The sequence below is a fragment of the Podarcis melisellensis genome (assembly GCF_964234715.1).
Source record: "Podarcis melisellensis genome assembly, chromosome: 5".
NCBI lineage: Eukaryota > Metazoa > Chordata > Lepidosauria > Squamata > Lacertidae > Podarcis > Podarcis melisellensis.
In genome coordinates this window covers 64,618,380-64,637,230 of record NC_138537.1, presented here as the reverse complement: position 1 = coordinate 64,637,230, position 18,851 = coordinate 64,618,380, and the positions used below count along the sequence as shown (strand labels likewise).

The 18,851-nt window shown below is 43.5% G+C and overlaps 2 protein-coding genes across 4 annotated transcripts; both read left to right on the top strand.

Annotated features, from left to right (window-relative positions):
* The first annotated feature begins 834 nt into the window (after positions 1 to 834).
* LOC309370861 (lysosomal acid lipase/cholesteryl ester hydrolase-like) lies at positions 835 to 12,446 on the top strand. Of its 3 annotated transcripts, none has more exons than XM_081913043.1 (7): positions 835 to 1,100; positions 2,297 to 2,423; positions 7,405 to 7,522; positions 9,262 to 9,460; positions 9,616 to 9,725; positions 10,919 to 11,055; positions 12,106 to 12,446. In XM_081913043.1, exons 2-7 carry the CDS (start codon positions 2,304 to 2,306, stop codon positions 12,301 to 12,303), a joined length of 882 nt encoding a protein of 293 aa, XP_081769169.1. In that variant the 5' UTR covers positions 835 to 1,100; positions 2,297 to 2,303; the 3' UTR covers positions 12,304 to 12,446. The 3 variants fall into 3 exon arrangements, with proteins under 3 accessions (XP_081769169.1, XP_081769168.1, XP_081769167.1); XM_081913042.1 differs by having other exon boundaries at positions 2,282 to 2,423; XM_081913041.1 differs by lacking the exon at positions 835 to 1,100 and having other exon boundaries at positions 2,258 to 2,423.
* A 1,083-nt stretch (positions 12,447 to 13,529) lies between these two features.
* On the top strand, positions 13,530 to 17,868 carry LOC309370871 (lysosomal acid lipase/cholesteryl ester hydrolase-like). The gene is made up of 3 exons (XM_081913062.1): positions 13,530 to 13,769; positions 16,293 to 16,364; positions 17,334 to 17,868. Exons 1-3 carry the CDS (start codon positions 13,704 to 13,706, stop codon positions 17,565 to 17,567), a joined length of 372 nt encoding a protein of 123 aa, XP_081769188.1. The 5' UTR covers positions 13,530 to 13,703; the 3' UTR covers positions 17,568 to 17,868.
* Positions 17,869 to 18,851: the final 983 nt, after the last annotated feature.

Here is an 18,851-nt window from a genome sequence, read left to right as displayed (position 1 = left end):
CAGATGGGGCTCACCAGCCTGAGCCCCATCTGCCCCCCATCTAGGAGAAGGAAAACTCTGGTCCTAAAGCTCTGCTGCCTTGCAAGATTTCTTTGGGAGAAGAAAAGTCTAAGGAGCAAACCCTACACAAGAGTGGAGTCCCTAAGGCGGTTGGATGGCACCTTCTACGCTTCCATCTGGCAACACCTGCAGCCAAGTTGGTGTCTAATGGGTTGGGTTGCTCTGCTTTCCTTTGGACCACATCCGTGAGAGACTGAGAGTTGGGTCTTGTGGTCTGGGCAGCCCAGGGCTTCCACACACATTCTCCAGGCCTGCGCCTTACTTCGGTGCTGCTAACGCAGTGGCTTGATTTACCCCTGGAGGCAGATGGATGCCAACACAACGCGGAAGAGATAGTTTACGTCATTCAACAGTTTCAAGTGATATTAGCATCGTGAGGTGCAAAGGGGAGAGGCAGCCTTTCCATTTGCTTCGCTTTGTCCTGCTTGCCGGCTGCGATCAAACGCATGTTGTATTTTTAGACGGACATCATGAAATCCACTTAAGGCTCTCTCAGCCATGTATCGACATTCGCACGCAGTCTCTGTGGGCTGTACCGAACTCTTTACAGACAGTAATGAAGGAGGTAATAATGAGTCGCTAGCTGGGATTTGAAGAACTGCTTTTGGTCTCTTCAAAAGGCTGCGATGATAGCGGGGGTGGCGTGGTCCCGGCCGCAATTTTGTGGTGGCGTCACAGCAGGCTCCTTCAACTGAGCCGGGCTCCGCGCCAGAAGGAGCGTGCCTGCTTGCAGCTCCGCTCCCGAGTCACGCCCAATCTGGGAAACAGGAGAGTGGGCGGCGACGCTGCCCGGCGTAAGAGAGCAACCCTCAGATGTACCTTCTGGAGGACTGCTATTCATCCAGAACTTTTAGCACACTCCCGTTTTATAAACGCTTCTGCGAAGCTCAGTCGGGTCTCTGCACTTCTTTTGAGAGAGGAGGACAAACTCGCCTAATAACTTAAGCTGTCCAAATAACGTTAGCAATTGCACTTTAGGAACTCTAGCCCAAAATAAAAAATTGCAACTGTAACAAAGAAGGGTGAGAATCCTGCTTTAGGTGAGTAGTCTGTTTGTATATATAGATTTCCTTCCATTGGGGGGGGTGTTAACTCCGGGAAATATAGTTCTAGGCTTGGAGAAAGGAAGCTACTCTCATCAACAAAAATAATAGTTCAGGCTTTTGAAATATTTTAGATGATGAGACAGTGCTCTGGGAATGGTGAACAGAAGACTTCTCCCCCATTGGGGGGGGTGTATTTTACAGAACCACTGTATGCATACCAGTGGCGTAGCGTGGGGGGTGCAGGGGGGCCGGCTGCAACATCTGGGGGTTAGGGTTAGGGGGCGCAAATCCAGGGGTTAGGGGGCGCAAATTACTTGCCTTGCCCCGGGTGCTGACAACCCACACTCCGCCACTGATGCATACAATGCATGAAGATGACTGGAAAGTTTTGTTAGTGGAACCACACAGGTCTTGAAAACAGAGACTTGTAGTGCTACATCCCTGAAATCCCAGGGAATTTAGGAATCACTGGATCTCCCTCCCCAAGAGAAGAGAGAGATAGAGATAGTTGATCTAGAAGAGCGAGATCAGATGCTGTAGCTCCCCTACACACCACCACAGAAACTCCCATGGCCCTTGGGCTACAAATTTTGGAGCTGTAGTATCAGAAGGACCTTAAAAGAAGAGGGAGCTGGTGCCTGGTGAGAGATTTGCAACATGCTGAGGGCAAACCAGAGGAAGACTTGGATCTGAAGGATTCAAAACTTTACCAGTCCCTCAACACATCCCCCTAACCACAGATAAAGCTACCAGGAACTGGTGTGGTTTCCCCCATTGTTCCCAAATTTGAGCAAGGAAAGAAAATGCTGGGAAACAACATAAGAGTCCAAGTGATATTTATTTTTTAATTATTTCAGCATGAATCTCAGAGAGAGAAAAATGCTTTAAATGATGCTCTGATCATATGTTATCCAAGGTCATAGTTTTCCTATCTGTTTTACATCCCCGCCCCCATTCCCAACACATTCTTACATCTCCTCCTTTATGTCAAAAAGGATCCACCAGGGAATTACATTGGTTTCAGAATTTTCTTTCATGTTAACCAAAAGTTTTGGGCACATCATTCCTGCTTTAAATCTGCAGGAACCACATATGATACTACTACTACTACAACAACAACAACTACTACTACTACTACTACTACTACTACTGTTGTTGCTATTGTTATGCAACAGCATTGTTCCATACAGGTTGAAGATGTGGGGCTTTATTATAGTAGCATGTTTGTGCCAAGGAATTTACAGTTCAGAAGAATTCAAAGCTTCAGAAAAACCTGTGACTGCAGATACAGTGGATCCTGAGTGTTTTATGAATGTTGTAAGTAAGACATACTTTTGACTGCTATTTCTTTGTCATTAAACTAAGAGAGATAAAAAGGAATCACCAGTGCTTGTGCCAAAGTACTAGGGGCTATTTCAGATACTACTTGTAAGTATCTATGGGTAGTAATAAACAGGGAAGGGTGATGCCATCAAGCACACAGGCACAGACTTGTTTACAGACTGACCTAAAAAGGTAGTGCATAGAAATTAGGGGATTAACCTAGGTAGGTTCTGAGGAAAGGCTTAGTAACAGAGGAGACACCATCCAGGGCTTTGGGGACACAGGTCCAGGGGTATTGGGCATCAAATAAGGGATGGCTCAGTCAGTAGGTCATGAGACTCTCCAAGAGTGGTGTGAGAAATACAGCTGCATCTGTAAAGGAACTCTGACCAAAAAGCAGGAAGGCAATACCTGCTTTTACCCTGAAGCAACAGAAACCACCTTCAGGCCTGTGGTCCAAATCCAGACTTGAATCATTAGGAGCATAGGTACCTGGTTGGAACATCATCTTTCTGTCTAAAACTCAGCTCTTAAATACACTTTGTTCTCACCAAATCCATGTCAAAGGAGAGGTTTTTGGATAGGAGATGAGTCTGTGCTGGGAGAATACACATACTGAGATCTTGGGGGAAATGACTAGTTCTGTCTTAAGCAGTAGGATTTTCTGCCAAGCAACAAGGAAATTTGTCAAGGATTTAAGATAATGCCTTTGTTGGGTACATAATGCCCCTTAGGCAGCTGCCAAAATTATGCAATCAGTGCCTAGATTGCTGCAGCATAGACTTATGTCCAAGTTTTTAAAATGAGGGTGGGGAGAGTAGCCCAGGTTGCCTTTTTGGTTGTCAAATCCTCAGCTGGTCTGCCACACATGCACACAATCTACTACAGTAATCTCAAAATCCTTTTTCCTCCTGCTTCTGTAAAGTAACTCCCCACAGTCCCATCACAGCTTCCAGAATCTCTAGCAGCACAGTAATGGATCATTAGAAGTTACAGTTGAACTTCTGGCCCAAAACTGCTATTCTCATATTTTTCCAATGAAAAGGAATCCTTGGTTGTTGTTTTTTGGTAAATTTGTCAACCACCCTTTGGTAAATTACTCAGCTCCCAGCCACTTAGTTATATTTGCTTGGTTGCTTATTTGCTTTTCAGTTAAACCCATGAAAAAAAAATGTTTAACATGCATATTCAGAAATCTTCACCTCAGATGACCTGCTGTCAGAGAGTGAGTGGAACCTGAAATGTTCCTGGATGCTGTGGGATACTTTCCAGGGAAAAAGCTGGTGATCCAGCTTTGAAGCCCTGATATTCCTATGGAACCAGGAGATAAAACAGGCAATTGACAGGTTAGGCTCCTGAGTGTCCTCTCCAGCAGTTTAGAGCCCGAGCAGCTCCTTAGTACTCCGAGGAGCTCCAAGCTATGAAACTAGCCAGACAGAAACTAAAGTAGCACAATTCTTGCTCTGCTGACAAAAAGAACACATAATCCTGCCTACTATGTGGCAATACAGGCAGCGAAAATGCTCATTTTGCACCCTCGTATTGGAGTTATTTTGTATGATCTGGGGCTTACTGAGACCCAGTGTGAGGGAGGGACCTCTGGAGCCCTCAAAGACCCACTGTGATCAACTGGCTTATGCACTTTGAGCATCAGGTTTTGTTTCCTGCTTGGCAGGGGGTTGGACTCGATGGCCCTTGTGGTCTCTTCCAACTCTATGATTCTATGCACTCCAGAGTAATGTTGACTCGGCACTTGTTGCAACTCCTGTTTTGTGGGATCAGTTTCACCTGATGCAGGTGAAATTATTCTTAGATCTCAGGGCAGTTGCATCCAACCACATGCCCCCTTGCCCCCTGTCCCTCCTAAATCTAGCAGAGGGGGGCTAATTGGTTGGTTGGGTCGAGAGTGTGGTTAATGTTTCACAGCATGAGAGGAAGGTCCTTGCTGCATTGAAAGAGGTAGTAGTGTGATTTCTCCTAAGGAGAAATGGTCTAGATGCTTTGGATTAGAACAGCTACCAGTCAGTAGTCAATATCCCCTTTTGGGGGAAAGTGGTGGAGCAACTGAAGACATTCTTGGAGGACACAGGTGAGTTCAGGACAGTCCTTGGTCACCCTGATGGATGACCTTTGCAGAGAGTGGGATGGAGGAATGTGACCTTGCTCCTTTTTGATCTCTTGTTGGCACTTGATACCATTGATTATGGTATACTCGTGGACCAGCTCCAAGGAACTCAAATTTGGGGCACTGCATTACAGTGGTTCCAATCCTACCTTCATGACCAAGTCCAGACAGTAGCATTGGGAGAGGGCCTTTCAGCCCGCTGGTGGCTATCTACATGAAGCCATTGGGAGAGGTGAAATGGATGAGGAAAAAAACAAGCTGAACTTGAATCCTGGCAAGAAGGAGGCACCATGGGTAAGAAGCTTCCATGTCTGAAAATTTAACCAGTGAATTTAACTGTGAATGAGGCTGCACTCACCCTGAAGGACAGGTTCACTGTTTGGGGATGCTTCTGGATCCAGCTCTGTCACTGGAGGCTCAGGTAGCCTCAGTGGCTAGAACTGCTTTTCACCAGCTGCAACTGCTTTGACAGCTGTGGCCATTCCTGGGCTGGGAAAGCCTTGCCACAGTGGTTCATGCAATGGTTACTTCAATACTGGATTACTGCAATGCACGCTAAGTGGGGCTTGCCTTGCGCTTGACCTAGAAGCTGCAACACGATTGCTGGTAGGAGTGAGGCTATATCAGCATATAACACCTGTGCTCAGAAATCTGCACTGGTCACCAATTTGCTACTGGGCGAAGTTCAAGGTGTTACAATTAGTATATAAAGCCCAACAGAACTTGGAAACAGTTTACCTACTAGATGTGCCCACTCAATCACTTTGATTGGTGGAATCGGCAGTACTACAGTTGCCACATGATTTTCAGAGTGAATCACCCTATGCTAAAAGTAAGAAATCACTAGCTGTTTAGTGGTATTCAATTCCAGAAGCTTCAAAAATAATGTACTGCAGGCACACTTTCAGAAAGGACTGGTAATTGAGGAACAATAATTGAGGAACAAAGAATTATCAACTTGAATGAAATCCCGATAAGATTCTTTTTAAAAAAGGAGTGAACACAAATTCTTGACAGAAGCTCTTTCATTCCAGTGGGAACATCCAGAGGGAATTCTCTTTCGATACAAGGGAAAGAAACAACAATGTGTGGAAGTAATGAAAGTCACATCATTTGTGAGAAAATATAAAAAAGACTTTGGAGAACTAGTAGAATGTCGACTTTTAAACCTCCCCCCCTTAAATCTTCTCTTTTCCTTTCCTTCCTTTCTTCCCTCCTCCTCCTTTCCTTCTTGCTCATCTCCATCTCTACCTATCTACTTCTTCTCTTTCTTCTACTTCGAAGAGGGTCTGGGACACAAGTCAGGCAGTCCTAAGCAGCTACCTAATAAAGCAAAATGCATATTTGAAAAATTCAAATGAAATTTAAAAACTGGAAAAAGTAAATGAGTTAGTAAGGAAAGAAAAAGATTTATTACAAAAACCTATAAATAAAGATATATTGTGTTGTTGTTGTTGTTTAGTCGTTTAGTCGTGTCTGACTCTTCATGACCCCATGGACCAGAGCACGACAGGCATTTCTGTCTTCCACTGCCTCCCGCAGTTTAGTCAAACTCATGCTGGTAGCTTCGAGAATACTGTCCAACCATCTCGTCCTCTGTCCAACCATCTCGTCCCCTTCTCCTTGTGCCCTCCATCTTTCCCAACATCAGGGTCTTTTCCAGGGAGTCTTCTCTTCTCAAGAGGTGGCCAAAGTATTGGAGCCTCAGCTTCACGATCTGTCCTTCCAGTGAGCACTCAGGGCTGATTTCCTTCAGAATGGATAGGTTTGATCTTCTTACAGTCCATGGGACTCTCAAGAGTCTCCTCTAGCACCATAATTCAAAAAAAGAAATATTACAAGAAATTAGATTACTACAAACACAATATTCTATTGTGTTTGTCGTAATTTAATCACTTGTAACATTATATTACAAGAAATTAAATAGAGAGGAAAATAAAAGGATTGAGGCAAAATAATTTTGAATTTGAAAATAAATCACTTCGAGCTCTATGATTCTATGAGGATGAGCAACAGGATCTTTAGTTCTTCATTGGCAAAGCACTTGGTTACCTCAGCTACTAACATTCAAAAACACTCCCTGCTATACAGCTGTCATGACACCTACTACTGCATGCTTCCTTCCCACCTTGCCTGCTATAGCTTGCTACAGGATCTACAGGATCTGAGGCCTCCTGCAGCACTTTCTCCTCCTTCTCCTTGTCTCCCCTGTCTCTGGCTGCCAGGTCTCTTCCTTCTGACTCCCCTCTTCCTCCACCATGAGGGGCACAGCACCTCACAAGTCACTGGCCCCTTCTTTTGGATCCTCCTTCTCCTCCCCACTTGCTTCCTCTGCCCACATGTCCCCCAACACCTTGGGCTCCTGTCTGTTCCTGTTCCTGCTGGTGAGTTAAGTGGGGATGGCAGTGGATCCCTGCAGGATGAATTTGACTATTAATTTGATGAACTATTAATGTTTTATTACGTTTTTATATAGGTTGGAAGCTGCCCAGAGTGACTGGGGCAACCCAGTCAGATGGGTGTGATATAAATATAAATATAAATATAAATAATAAATAGGATATCTATTTTAATTGGAGAAATGTGGGAGCGTATGTCATGGTTGAGGCTAAAACTTCCCTTGATGCTTTGCCGGCCAGGGCTCCCTCTAGCTCATGGCAGATCTCCTTGTAGCTGCTTTCTATCTGCTTGGGTGAAGCTGGAAACTCAGCTGTGGTGAATTTCCCTACTGATGGTGCACCTACTTGCTAACAGAGACAGGTGGGCAGAAGGAAGGATGGACGGATGGATGGACAGCACTTAATTACAAAGGAGATGCCTTCAAGCAAACCCATTCTGTTTTCTCCCCAGAGTGAGATTATCCATTATCATGGATACCCAAGTGAGGAACACCATGTTGAGACAGAAGACGGATATATACTTACAATCAACAGAATACCTTGTGGAAGATACTGTGATGCAGACAAAGGTAATGGCATGGGAAAGGGTAACACCATAACACTGACAAGCCCTACCCCATCCCACCCTCAGTTTTGCAAATTTTGGCCATAATCCTAATCCCAACTGTGTGTAATTAAGCACTGTTTAATTAAATAGGAATTAAGTGTTGAGTCCATTAATTAGTCCCTTCATTGATTATCTGGTAAGTGAAGGTTTGCAGCTCAATGCTAGAGTAATGTTGACATTTGCAAAAAAGTTAATAATGGACATTGGTATGCAAGGCCAACACAGGAAAAATGCATTGTCGTGCCATATGTGAAGCAAAGCCTCTTGAACATGTGATCTACACATTTCAAATGAAGTGTCTTGGGCAGAACAAGTAAAGATGTGAATTGGACTAACTTCCATTGACAGTTAATTGGATGATCCAGATCCATTTCAATCTGGTTTCAGGCCTGGTTATGGGACAAAAACAGCTTTGGTCATCTTAGTGGATGACTTACACCAGGAACTGGACAAAGGTAATGTGTCCCTGTTGGTTCTGCTGGACCTCTCAGTGCCTTTCAGTCCCATTGACCATGATATCCTTCTGGGTTGCTTTGCAAGGATGAGATTGGGAGTCAATGTTTTACAATGGCTCTGTTCCTTCCTGAAGGGGCAAACCCAAGAGATGGTCTGGGGACTCCTGTTTGACACAATGGCCATTGGCCTTCAGTGTCCCTCAGGGTTTTCTTCTGCCCCCCATGCTATTGAAACATTTACATGAAACTGCCAGGAGACAGTGTCCGGCATTTGGGGGCTCCTGTTACCAGTATGCTGATGACACCTAGCTCTATTTTGACTTTCCACCTAAATCCAAGGAAGCAATCTTGGTTCTAAACCAGTGTCTGTCATCAGTAATAGATGAGGGTGAACAAACTGAAACTTAATCCAGACAAAACAGGGGTACTTTTAGTCAGTCAGAAGGCAGAACAGGGAATAGGGATTCAACCTGTGAAGACACAGATTCGCAATTCGGGAATGCTCCTGGAAGCATGGATGCTCAGGTCTCTGTGGTGGCCAGGAGTGCATTTGCACAGTTAAAGCTAGTGTGCCAAGTGTGCCCATTCCTTGAGACATCTGATTTGGCCTCAGTGACACACGCCAGCAGAAGGACAGCAATGCAATGTACTGTATATGACCTATAAAGCCCTACACAGCTTAGGTCCAAGCTATCTGAAAAAAATGGTATTCCCTCATATTAACGTGCCCAGGTTTTGAAATTTTTTGGAGAGGACTTTCTCTCCATCCCACCACCCTGACAGGCATGTTTGGTGGTGACCTGGGAGAGGACCTTCTTGGTGACTGCTCCCAGACTCGGAACTCCCTAGGGAAGCTAGACTGGCTCCATCCTTGCTGTCCTTCTGCCAGCCGGTGAAGTTAATTTTGTTCCAACAGGCAATTGGGAATTGGCTGCTTTTAATGAAAGGGCTGGTGCCGTGCCGTTTTTCTTGTAATTGCTGGTATATTTTAAACAGATTTTATATATGTATATAGTTTATAATTCTATCAATATTTAATTGTATAGTAAGGGTTGATTTTTCTATGTTTTAAGCAGTTTTTGTTTTTATCTGTAAGTTGCCTTGAGACCCATCGTGGGAAAAAGTGGGGTATAAATAAATAAGTTAATAAGAATACATCAAATTGTTTCCTTCCCACACTGAAAAGTGGAGTCCCTTATATAGAATATAACAGGCCATTAACAAAGCATCTCTTACTATTTTACAGGTCCACGGCCCAGTGTGCTTTTGCAACATTCTTTTCTTGGAGATGCTACCCACTGGATTTCGAACTTGCCCAGCAACAGTTTGGGTTTCATATTGGCAGACACTGGGTATGATGTTTGGCTTGGAAACAGCAGAGGAAATCTTTGGTCTTCAAATCATAAAACAATGAGAAGAAATGAAAAGAAATTCTGGGAGTTTAGGTAAGAAAACAAAGATGATGGATTATGTCATCACATTATCCATCTAGATATTTTTCTTTGGTTTGTGCTAATCCTTGCCTCTTGTTTATCCATTACTAATGCTAATACATCACCAATGCTTGCTCATGCATTATTGTGTGCATTTCTCTCTCTAGTTTTCATGAGATGGGATACTATGACCTTCCAGCTCTTATACACTTCATTCTGAATAAAACCGGGCAGGAACAACTCTATTACATAGGCCATTCTGAAGGCTCCACAAGTGGTATGTTACAGAATGCAGGCTGTTTTCACATGAGCATCGCAATGGGATGTGGAGATATTGTTCCAATGACACACTGAGACAAACCAGGTCTAGAAAGAAACAAAGCTGTCAGGGGGAAGCACAGCATACAGCCAGCTTCTGCTATGATTTGGGTGTTTGTTTGTTTTTTTAATTGGGTGCCCTTTTCTGAGGCCAAAAAGGTGCCAGATTCAAAAAGCACAGTCCTGGGATGGAAGAACCACTGCGCTTGGAAGGAACTTCCAGTTTGTTCTTTGAAGCCAGAGCCACAACTTGATTTCAAATTCTGGCTGCAAAGAGAGAATCTTCCCCTACAGCCATGGCTTGGTTTAAATGCAGGGCTGTAGAGGAAGAAAGGGAAAATCTGTGCTCCTGATTCTTCCTTTGCAGCTGCAGGTTTCAACTCGACATCACTGGCATCAAATGTGCCGTATCGGGGAGTGAGAATGTTGAGTCTCTAACTTGTCAGCAGAATCCACTTTCCCACCCCTGGTTCAGTAGGAAATTGCCTGATACAAACCATGGATGCACATAGCTCAGTACTGTTCACACCAGGGATGGAGAACTTGTGGCCCTCATAATGTTTGTTGTTACACTGTCACTCCCATTATACTTGACCATTAGTCATCCAGGCTGGGGATCCAACATGTTCTGGAAGGCAACAGGTTCCCTATCCCCAATCTACACTGGATAGGAGCTTCTCTCCACATATCTCAGACAGCCCTCACATGGACCAATGTACATCATCCTAGTTAAAAAGGGCAGAGCAGCAAGTGGAACTGAGCTATCCACCCCCTTGCATTCAGCAAGGCTCCCCTTCTTTATTTAAACGATTTATATTTTGCTTTTCAATCAAAATGCTTCCCAAAGTGACTTACAAAAATGAACACAAATAAATCATAATACATTTTAAAAACCAGATTAAAAACAGGCATTGAATTCCATTTTAGACAGTACAAAATATTATGGAAACCAGCATAAACTAACATGACCATTCCAACCCCCCAAGACACCAACTAGCCATTAAAAGGCCCAACAGGAATGGAATATAAAGCTAAAGGCACTCAACATGAAGGAAGACCATTACATTTTTATCAACTGCAAGGACTATAAGTATTCTAGAAAGGTGAAGAAATTGACAGCTTGCTGATTTAGGATAAATTTTATTTTCTCAGGTTTCATAGGATTCTCAACTTGGCCAAAACTGGCTGAAAGAATCAAAGTATTTTTTGCTTTGGCACCTGTAGCCACAGTGACATTTTGCACAACCCCACTCATGAACCTAGCGCGTATTCCTGAGATGATCATTCACGTAAGTCTTTCTGGGCACTATTTATATGAGCACAGATTAGGCACAGAGTTGAGTAAAGATCTATATTCATAGTCCGTGTGTGTGTGTGTGTGCGCGCGCGCGCACGTATATGCTAGTGCCATCACCCTGCTCTCATTTGTTTGCCAAACTCAGCATGCCCCGCTATTCTTCCCTAAGGCCTTAAGAGTGCTGTAACAGTTTCTTATAATTTACTAAGGAGTGTCCCATTAGATCTATGGTGGGGGGAGGCAAAGCAGGAAGTGGCGCTGTCAGGTATGAGGGATCTCTTGGGCCTCTTCAGCACTCTGGCCACTATCCCCAGCCACAGCAGTTATTCTCCTGTCCAACCCAACCTGCCATATTTGCTGGTCCTACTGCAGTCTCACTGACATTTGCAATGAAGGAAAAGGCATGCAGCCTGGTTTGTGTTGCAGGTTGGGAGCTCTCCCCTATCCAGTGTGGGCAGGAAAGTTTGCATAGCAAATGCTCTTCCTCCCAAGCACAGTACCACTGAGGGAATTGTGAAGCAGCTCCAGCTGAGGTGTCATCTGGAAGCAGCGGAAATGCCCTGAGAGGAACCTGAGCTGGAGAGCAGGAGGTGCTTGAAGCACATCTGGGCTCTCCTTCAAGGGCTTTGGAGCTGCCTCCCTCCCTCCCTCCCTCCCTCCCTCCCTCCCTCCCTCCCTCCCTCTGCTCATTGGCAGCAGGGCTGGACTTGTGGCATCCAGACTTTAAGCAGCCCTCTGTCTATTTGAAAATGATGCTAATAGAAAATAGAAAATGAGCTATGCTACATAATGACATAGGAAGCAGGAAAGGCACTTAAGTGCTATGGAATGATGCGGCTTGGCTGACTCCTCTTCCACATCCTGGCAGTGCCAGTTGCAAAATGGGCATCTACTGGCAACCCACTAGCAGCCTGAGAGACCACTATAGACTTCCTTCCCTCCTGCCTCCATACACATTCCACAACAGTGGGACTCTGTGGGAATAGGGTGTTGATCTTTATTTGCTTTAGTGGTAGCTAATTTCAAATATATTATTTTTCAGGCAATATTTGGCCAGAAAAATATTTTTGATTACGCTATACTTTGGAAAACGCCAGTCTCTAGGTTTTGCACTTATCAGCCTAAATATTGTGCCAAAGTTATTTCCTTTGTGGCTGGATATAACACCAATTTCAACCTGGTAAGTTATATTCTTGTCTTTGTAACACTTAATGGAAATTTTAGGGGAGCTTGTGTTTAAGTAGGTTAGGTATAAGGGAAAGAGACTGATGACCCTGGAAGTCAAGCTGGAACCATGACACATACCAAAAACAACAACAAAAGAGTTGCGGGCAGGGACAGCACCAGATTTCAGGGTGCTCTTGGATCAGTGTTATTGATGGTCCCCAGAACCAAAGCAATTTCATAGATTTATGGGAATTAAATTTTAGGTAAATCAAAATGGCAGGTGGCCACTGGGGGTGGGGGCAAAGCTTGGCTCCCATTCAAACGTGGCACTACTACCCACTAACCACTAAAATGGGTTCGCAGTGATCTGGGTAGATACCAGACAGACAACATAGACCTGGTTCTGGAGCTTTATGCACAGTCACTATATTGTTGCCATTGCTTATATATTACACACCCAATCCCCTGAAGTGAGTTGCAGTCCAAGTGGCAAGGGCAGGGCAAGACCTTCTGCCCCTGAAGGGTGATTCTTTCTCTTGAAAACTAGCCCTGCAATCCCAGGTGAGTTTATGATGAGCAAACATGCATAGGCTTAAACTTGGGCACATGTGACTTTGAGGTACTTCCTGTTGTTGGATTAGAAACAACAACAGCAACTAATAAATAAATAAAAATTTCCTACCTCATCCTTCCTCCGTAGAGGGGGCACATCAATGGTAGAACAATAGAATTTAAAATAAATTAAAAGCATATTGTAAATAATTAAAAACATTTATGGCATATAGATTGTTTGGGGTTGCTGGAGTTGAGGATATATTATATCTAAGCTTAATGAGTGCTTAAGCTTTGTTATGTAAAAGCTTTCAGGTTGAAATTATTGAAATGTGGAAATGGATTACCATTTCTCTCCTCTGTCTAGGGGTAGCAAAGAATTCCCATTCCACCTTTATGATGAACATTTGTTTCATCACACAAGTTCTCAGGATGGAACACAGATCTGCATCACTTTCCCTCTAATTCTGTGCACAAAGTATTGTTATGTATTGCTATGCATTCATGGGGAAGTCATGCAAATGCATCTAATCCAGCATGGCAATTTTGTTGACCCCTGTCAATCCAAGAGGCTTCCTGTAGGTACACATGCACTCTTGCACTACAGATGAGAAGCTGAAATGGATAGGCAGGAAGCCCAATGGACTGTGAGCTTCCTGAAGCATGTCTGAACCACAGATTCCCTTTGAATTCTAGTCCTACAGTCGGACTGGGCTGGCAAACCTGTGGTCCTCTAGTTGTTGTTGGACTCTATCTGTACCTCATCTTCAGACATCATGACTGTTGTATATTCATTTCTCTGGTAAAAAGAAAGGTATTTGCATGCTGTTGAAAAGGGAAAAGTGTAAATATCAGGTGAGGCTTCCAGAGCAGAGCATCATAGCAGCGTAAGCCATGTAGACTGTTCTATTTCAGAGCCGAATGGACATGTATGCAAGCCATTCTCCTGCTGGAACATCTGTGCAAAATGTGTTTCATTGGAAACAGGTATATTGAAACATAAATATTATGTTTATTCGATATTTATTAAAATGCCATTGAAGAAATTCATCATAGTGCTATGTCAATTGATCTGGCAAGACAAGCATTTTGGTTTACCAGACAAAATGATCCCCACTCTCCTCCTCCCCCCAAGCTGTTCCATGGGTCCTCTTGACACGCACACACACCCTGTGCCAACTTGAGAGGAATGGGGAGGCATGCAGGGGGGAAATACCCCTGTTTGGGGATTTCCTCCTCATGTGTAATTGAAATTTCAGAAAGGTAGCTCCATGCAAGGACTTTCGTGCTAGCCAGCTTTACAATTCCCTTCCCCCCAAAAAAAAAGATTATATTTTTTTTAATGACTGAAGCGCGCACACACACACACACACACACACACAAAACTATGGGGTTGCAGCACTCATCTTGCTTTCAGGCCAAGGGAGCCGGAATTTATCCACAGACAGTTTTCCGAGTCATGTGGTCAGCATGACTAAACTGCTTCTGGCACAACGGGACACCGTGATGGAAGCCAGAGGGCACGAAAAGGCCGTTTAGCTTCCCGCTGCAGCAGTACCCATTTATCTACTTGCACTTTGATGTGCTTTCAAACCACTAGGTTGGCAGGAGCTGGGACAGAGCAACAGGAGCTCACTCCGTTGCGGAGATTTGAACCACCAACCTTCTGATTGGCAAGCCCAAGGAGGCACAGTGGTTTAGATCACAGTGCCACCTGCACCCCTGTTCTGTTCTGTATATGTATTGGACTGTGTGCAGTTTGCTCACAAGACTTACTCACACATGTACAGTGGTGGAGGAAGGGGGTGCGGGGTGTGTGCACACCACCCCGGGTGTCATTACTGAGGGGGGGGTGACAAAATGAGGGCTTTTTTTTGTTTTTAAAAATGGCCTCACGAAACTTTTTAGGAGTGACATGGTGGCTTAGGTGCCTGCAGGTTCCACGCTGCCTGAAATGCCTACCGCCTCTCCCTCAGCTGCCCTATAGCTGAGGGGGAGGCGGCGGAGATGCTCCATGCGGCGGAGAGGCTCGCCCCGCCCTTATGGGTGGATCGCCCCTCCCCCGGTTGCAGGACACACACCCCTCACCAGGCACCCGAGTGGCTAACTACACTGCTGCACATGCATGCATACAAGATAGAAGTACTAATAAGAAGAAGTACATGAAGCAGAATGCAGCTATAAATAAACCTTACCTTAAAAAGTAGGACCAAAATGAGGGATAGTCATAAGGGAAGTGTGACACCACCTATGTAACCATAAGGCTAAGACACACACATCAAACTTCACATACACACAGACACAGGAATCTGGGATTAATTGGGAATGGGGGAGGAGAGAGAGAGAAATCAAAGGTTGGACAAAACAGAGGCTGGACCAACTTTTTCTAAGAAACAGTGTGAGCCCTGCAACTGGAGAGTGTTGCTGAGATTCTAGCCCTGCAGCTCTGAATCAGCCAAGTCCGGATCCCCTCCTCCCACCATGGCATTTTCTTTATCTGATTGTCTTTTGCAACATTTTGGAGAAGGCTGTGTAGGATCTTATGCACCAAACCAGCACCTTGAACTTAGCCTGGTAGCTAATTTGGCAGGTCAGTTCTTTGAAGTCTGGTTTTCTTATCTAACTTTTCTATTCTATGTTTCGAAACAGTTAACCCAACTCTTCCCCATTCACTTTCTGTATTTCTCCCATCTCACTTTCCCTTGGGCTCTGACTTTCCCACACACAACTAAAGTCTCTTATCTCTGTCATTTTTCAACCCATGCTTTCTACTTGCTTTAAACTGTGCCGAACATCCTATTCCACTTCCTTGCTGCCAATCATTCTAGCTGTTCTGTTACAGCAGGATGTTTATTATTTGTGTCTGCAGATTTTGTAGCTATCTACAGAATGGCTGGAAGCAGCTTCCTCCGATGTTTGGAATCAGGGAAAGGATCATGTGGCACATGAAATCTGACTCTATCTAGTACTTCCCAGAAAAGAATGCAATGGGATTCCATCCATGTACTCATGTGGAAATAAAGCAACATTTTAAAGAAGCAGTGTATTAATCCATACAGTGGTACCTCGGGTTAAGAACTTAATTCGTTCTGGAGGTTTGTTCTTAACCTGAAACTGTTCTTAACCTGAAGCACCACTTTAGCTAATGGGGCCTCCTGCTGCCGCTGCGCCGCTGCTGCACGATTTCTGTACTCATCCTGAAGCAAAGTTCTTAACCCAAGGTAATATTTCTGGGTTAGCGGAGTCTATAACCTGAAGCGTATGTAACCTGAAGCATACGTAACCTGAGGTACCACTGTAGTTGATTTTAAAAATGTTTTCTGGAACTATTAAATGATTATAGACGGATATTCATAATGAGACCATTATAGCAATCTATCAAAAGAACAGGGATAAATAACAGCAGCCTATCTTACAGGGCTGTTGTCAAGATTGCTGAAATCCTACATATGACACTTTTTGCATCTTTGGAAATTATACATTTTACAAAAATCCACAATTTATTTCTAGCTGCATCTGAGAAAACAATTTGAAGGATATGACCATGGTTCAGAGGAAAAGAATATGGAGAAGTACAATCAGGTAGGGCAGTGTTTGAAATCAGAATAACATCTCTGATAGGTATATTGCACATGGAAACTTTTTTGATACTGTTTCCCACTTAATCTATAAGAGGGGGACCACATTAGATTTATGTTCAAAGGCATGCCTATGTCAGGGAGCTAAGCTCAGCCCCCATCCTCACTTTTTTTTTTGCTGTTATCTAAAGTCCATTTTATTATCTTGGGTGTGTCTAAATTTACAGACTATTTTAGTAAACATTCTGTTGTGTGCAATTTGGAGGTATTTTACAGGGTTTTTTGTAGTTTGCTTGCTAGTTGACTGAATGTTTTAAAATGTAGTTTAAAATAGGTTTCATTTTCCTAGTTTTTACATTACTATACATAATGTGGAATAACATCTGGCTGGAATTGTAATTTACAAGTGTAATAATTGAGAGGTAGATTATGAAAAACTATATATGTTTTCAGAAATACAGTGTGCTGAGACACAGTTTATATGCCACTGACAAATGGATTTTGGTTGTGAAAATGGTACAGTTACATATATAATACCCCAATAATCTTGCCTCTGGATATATTTTACTATATTGCATGGGTAAGCAAACTAAGGCCCGGGGGCCAGATCAGGTCCAATCACCTTATCAATCTGGCCTGCGGACAGTCCGGGAATCAGCGTGTTTTTACATGAGTAGAATATGTCCTTTTATTTAAAATGCATCTCTTGGTTATTTGTGGGGTATAGGAATTCGTTCATTATTTTCCCCCAAAAATATAGTCCACCCCCCAAAAAAGGTCTGAGGGACAGTAGACCGGCCCCCTTGCTGCAAAAGTTTGCTGACCTCTGCTATATTGCTTCAAGATTCCTGGCCAGAGGGAAGTTACAAGCAACCTGTGTATAGTCCTATTTTGTTTTATAGGTTGCCTTGTTTTTTACATCATCTGCTTGGAAGGAAGTTTTTAGTGGTCATTACTGTTGTTTTATCCCCAGACAACGCCTCCTGTATACAGGATAGAAGATATTCAAATACCGATCGCAATATGGACTGGAGGGAAAGACTTGTTTGCACACCAGAATGATGTAAAACTATTACGCCCACGGATTACTAACCTCATTTATGAAAAGCATATTCCCGAATGGAACCACCTAGATTTTATCTGGGGAATTGATGCAACTGAGCGCATGTATATGGAGATCATAGAGATAATGAAGAAGTATCCATAGTGCTGGTCACTGATGTTCGGAAGTCTTAGGGAAGGAGGACATGTACACAGAGATCATGGATAAAGCAATTAGAACTGCTGTAATTGAGTTGACCACTGAGAATATTCATATTCTTGTTCAGGGGATATCCATAATCTTTGATGCAACTGTACATAGAAATAACCAAGATGATGATGATGAAGAAAAATCTATATACTACACTCAATGCTGCTTTGGAGATGAAGAAATCTTTCGCAACCTCTTTTCTTTGCAATACCTTTGTAATTTGGCAAGCGTTTAATAAGGTGTGAGCTGAGAGATATTTAGTTAATTTTCCCTTTATGCAACTATGTTGTAACAAGTTACATATATGGCAAAACAGCACAGTGCTTCCCAGACTTCGGTTGCCTGCTGTTTTTTGGACTACAGTTCCCCTCATCCCTGACCACTGGGTTCTGCTAGCTAGGGATGATGGGAGTTGTAGTCCAAAACAGCTGGAGACCCAAGTTTGGGAAACACTGACATAAATAATCTTGGGATTTCTTTTTATTAGTGCTTTTCTTCTAGAAAAAAGGTTCTGGTACTACATACCCTTGAGTACCCCCAAGAGGGGAACCCACTGCTTTCTACTTTACTATTGAGTTGTTGGTCAGAGAAGAAAACAAACTTAATTAGCTGTTTCCTGGGTTTCTTCCCAAACTTGGGTTGCCTGCTGTTTTTTGGACTACCGTTCCCCTCATCCCTGACTACTGGTTCTGCTAGCTAGGGATAATGGGAGTTGTAGTACAGCTCTAGATGGGAAGTTGTATCTGTTTGAAATTGGAAATGCACAGGGAGAGAGAAAAAAATCCAAACAGCACAATCTAAATAATCTCTGGGCATCTAAAATTGCTCGCTTATTGGCTCCTTCAGTCTTCCGAAGAAAAGAATGAACACAGCTAGCAGCAAATACTCCCCAGATTATCTTTTAATAAATATTGAAAAGAAAATGATATCTCCTATTATCATTTTGTAGATCTCTGCTGTTCAGTCTTCTGTCTACTTTCAACCTGTCAACCACCCTGTCTGAATTCCCTCTTCCTTTATCACCCTACTTCCCAGGTCCTTAGTGCGGTTTTGCTTCTACTGGGAGTGGGAACAGCACAATGTAGAACAGACAGAGATATTCAGCTTCCCAAGCTTTCTGCTCCTGCCGAGGCATGCCCACAGCGCCCTTTGTTCTGCCATTTATGATGCCCATGTCATAAATTGGCAGCTCTTCCTAATTCTATGTAGTTGAGAATGTACACCTTGTGTAAAAAATAA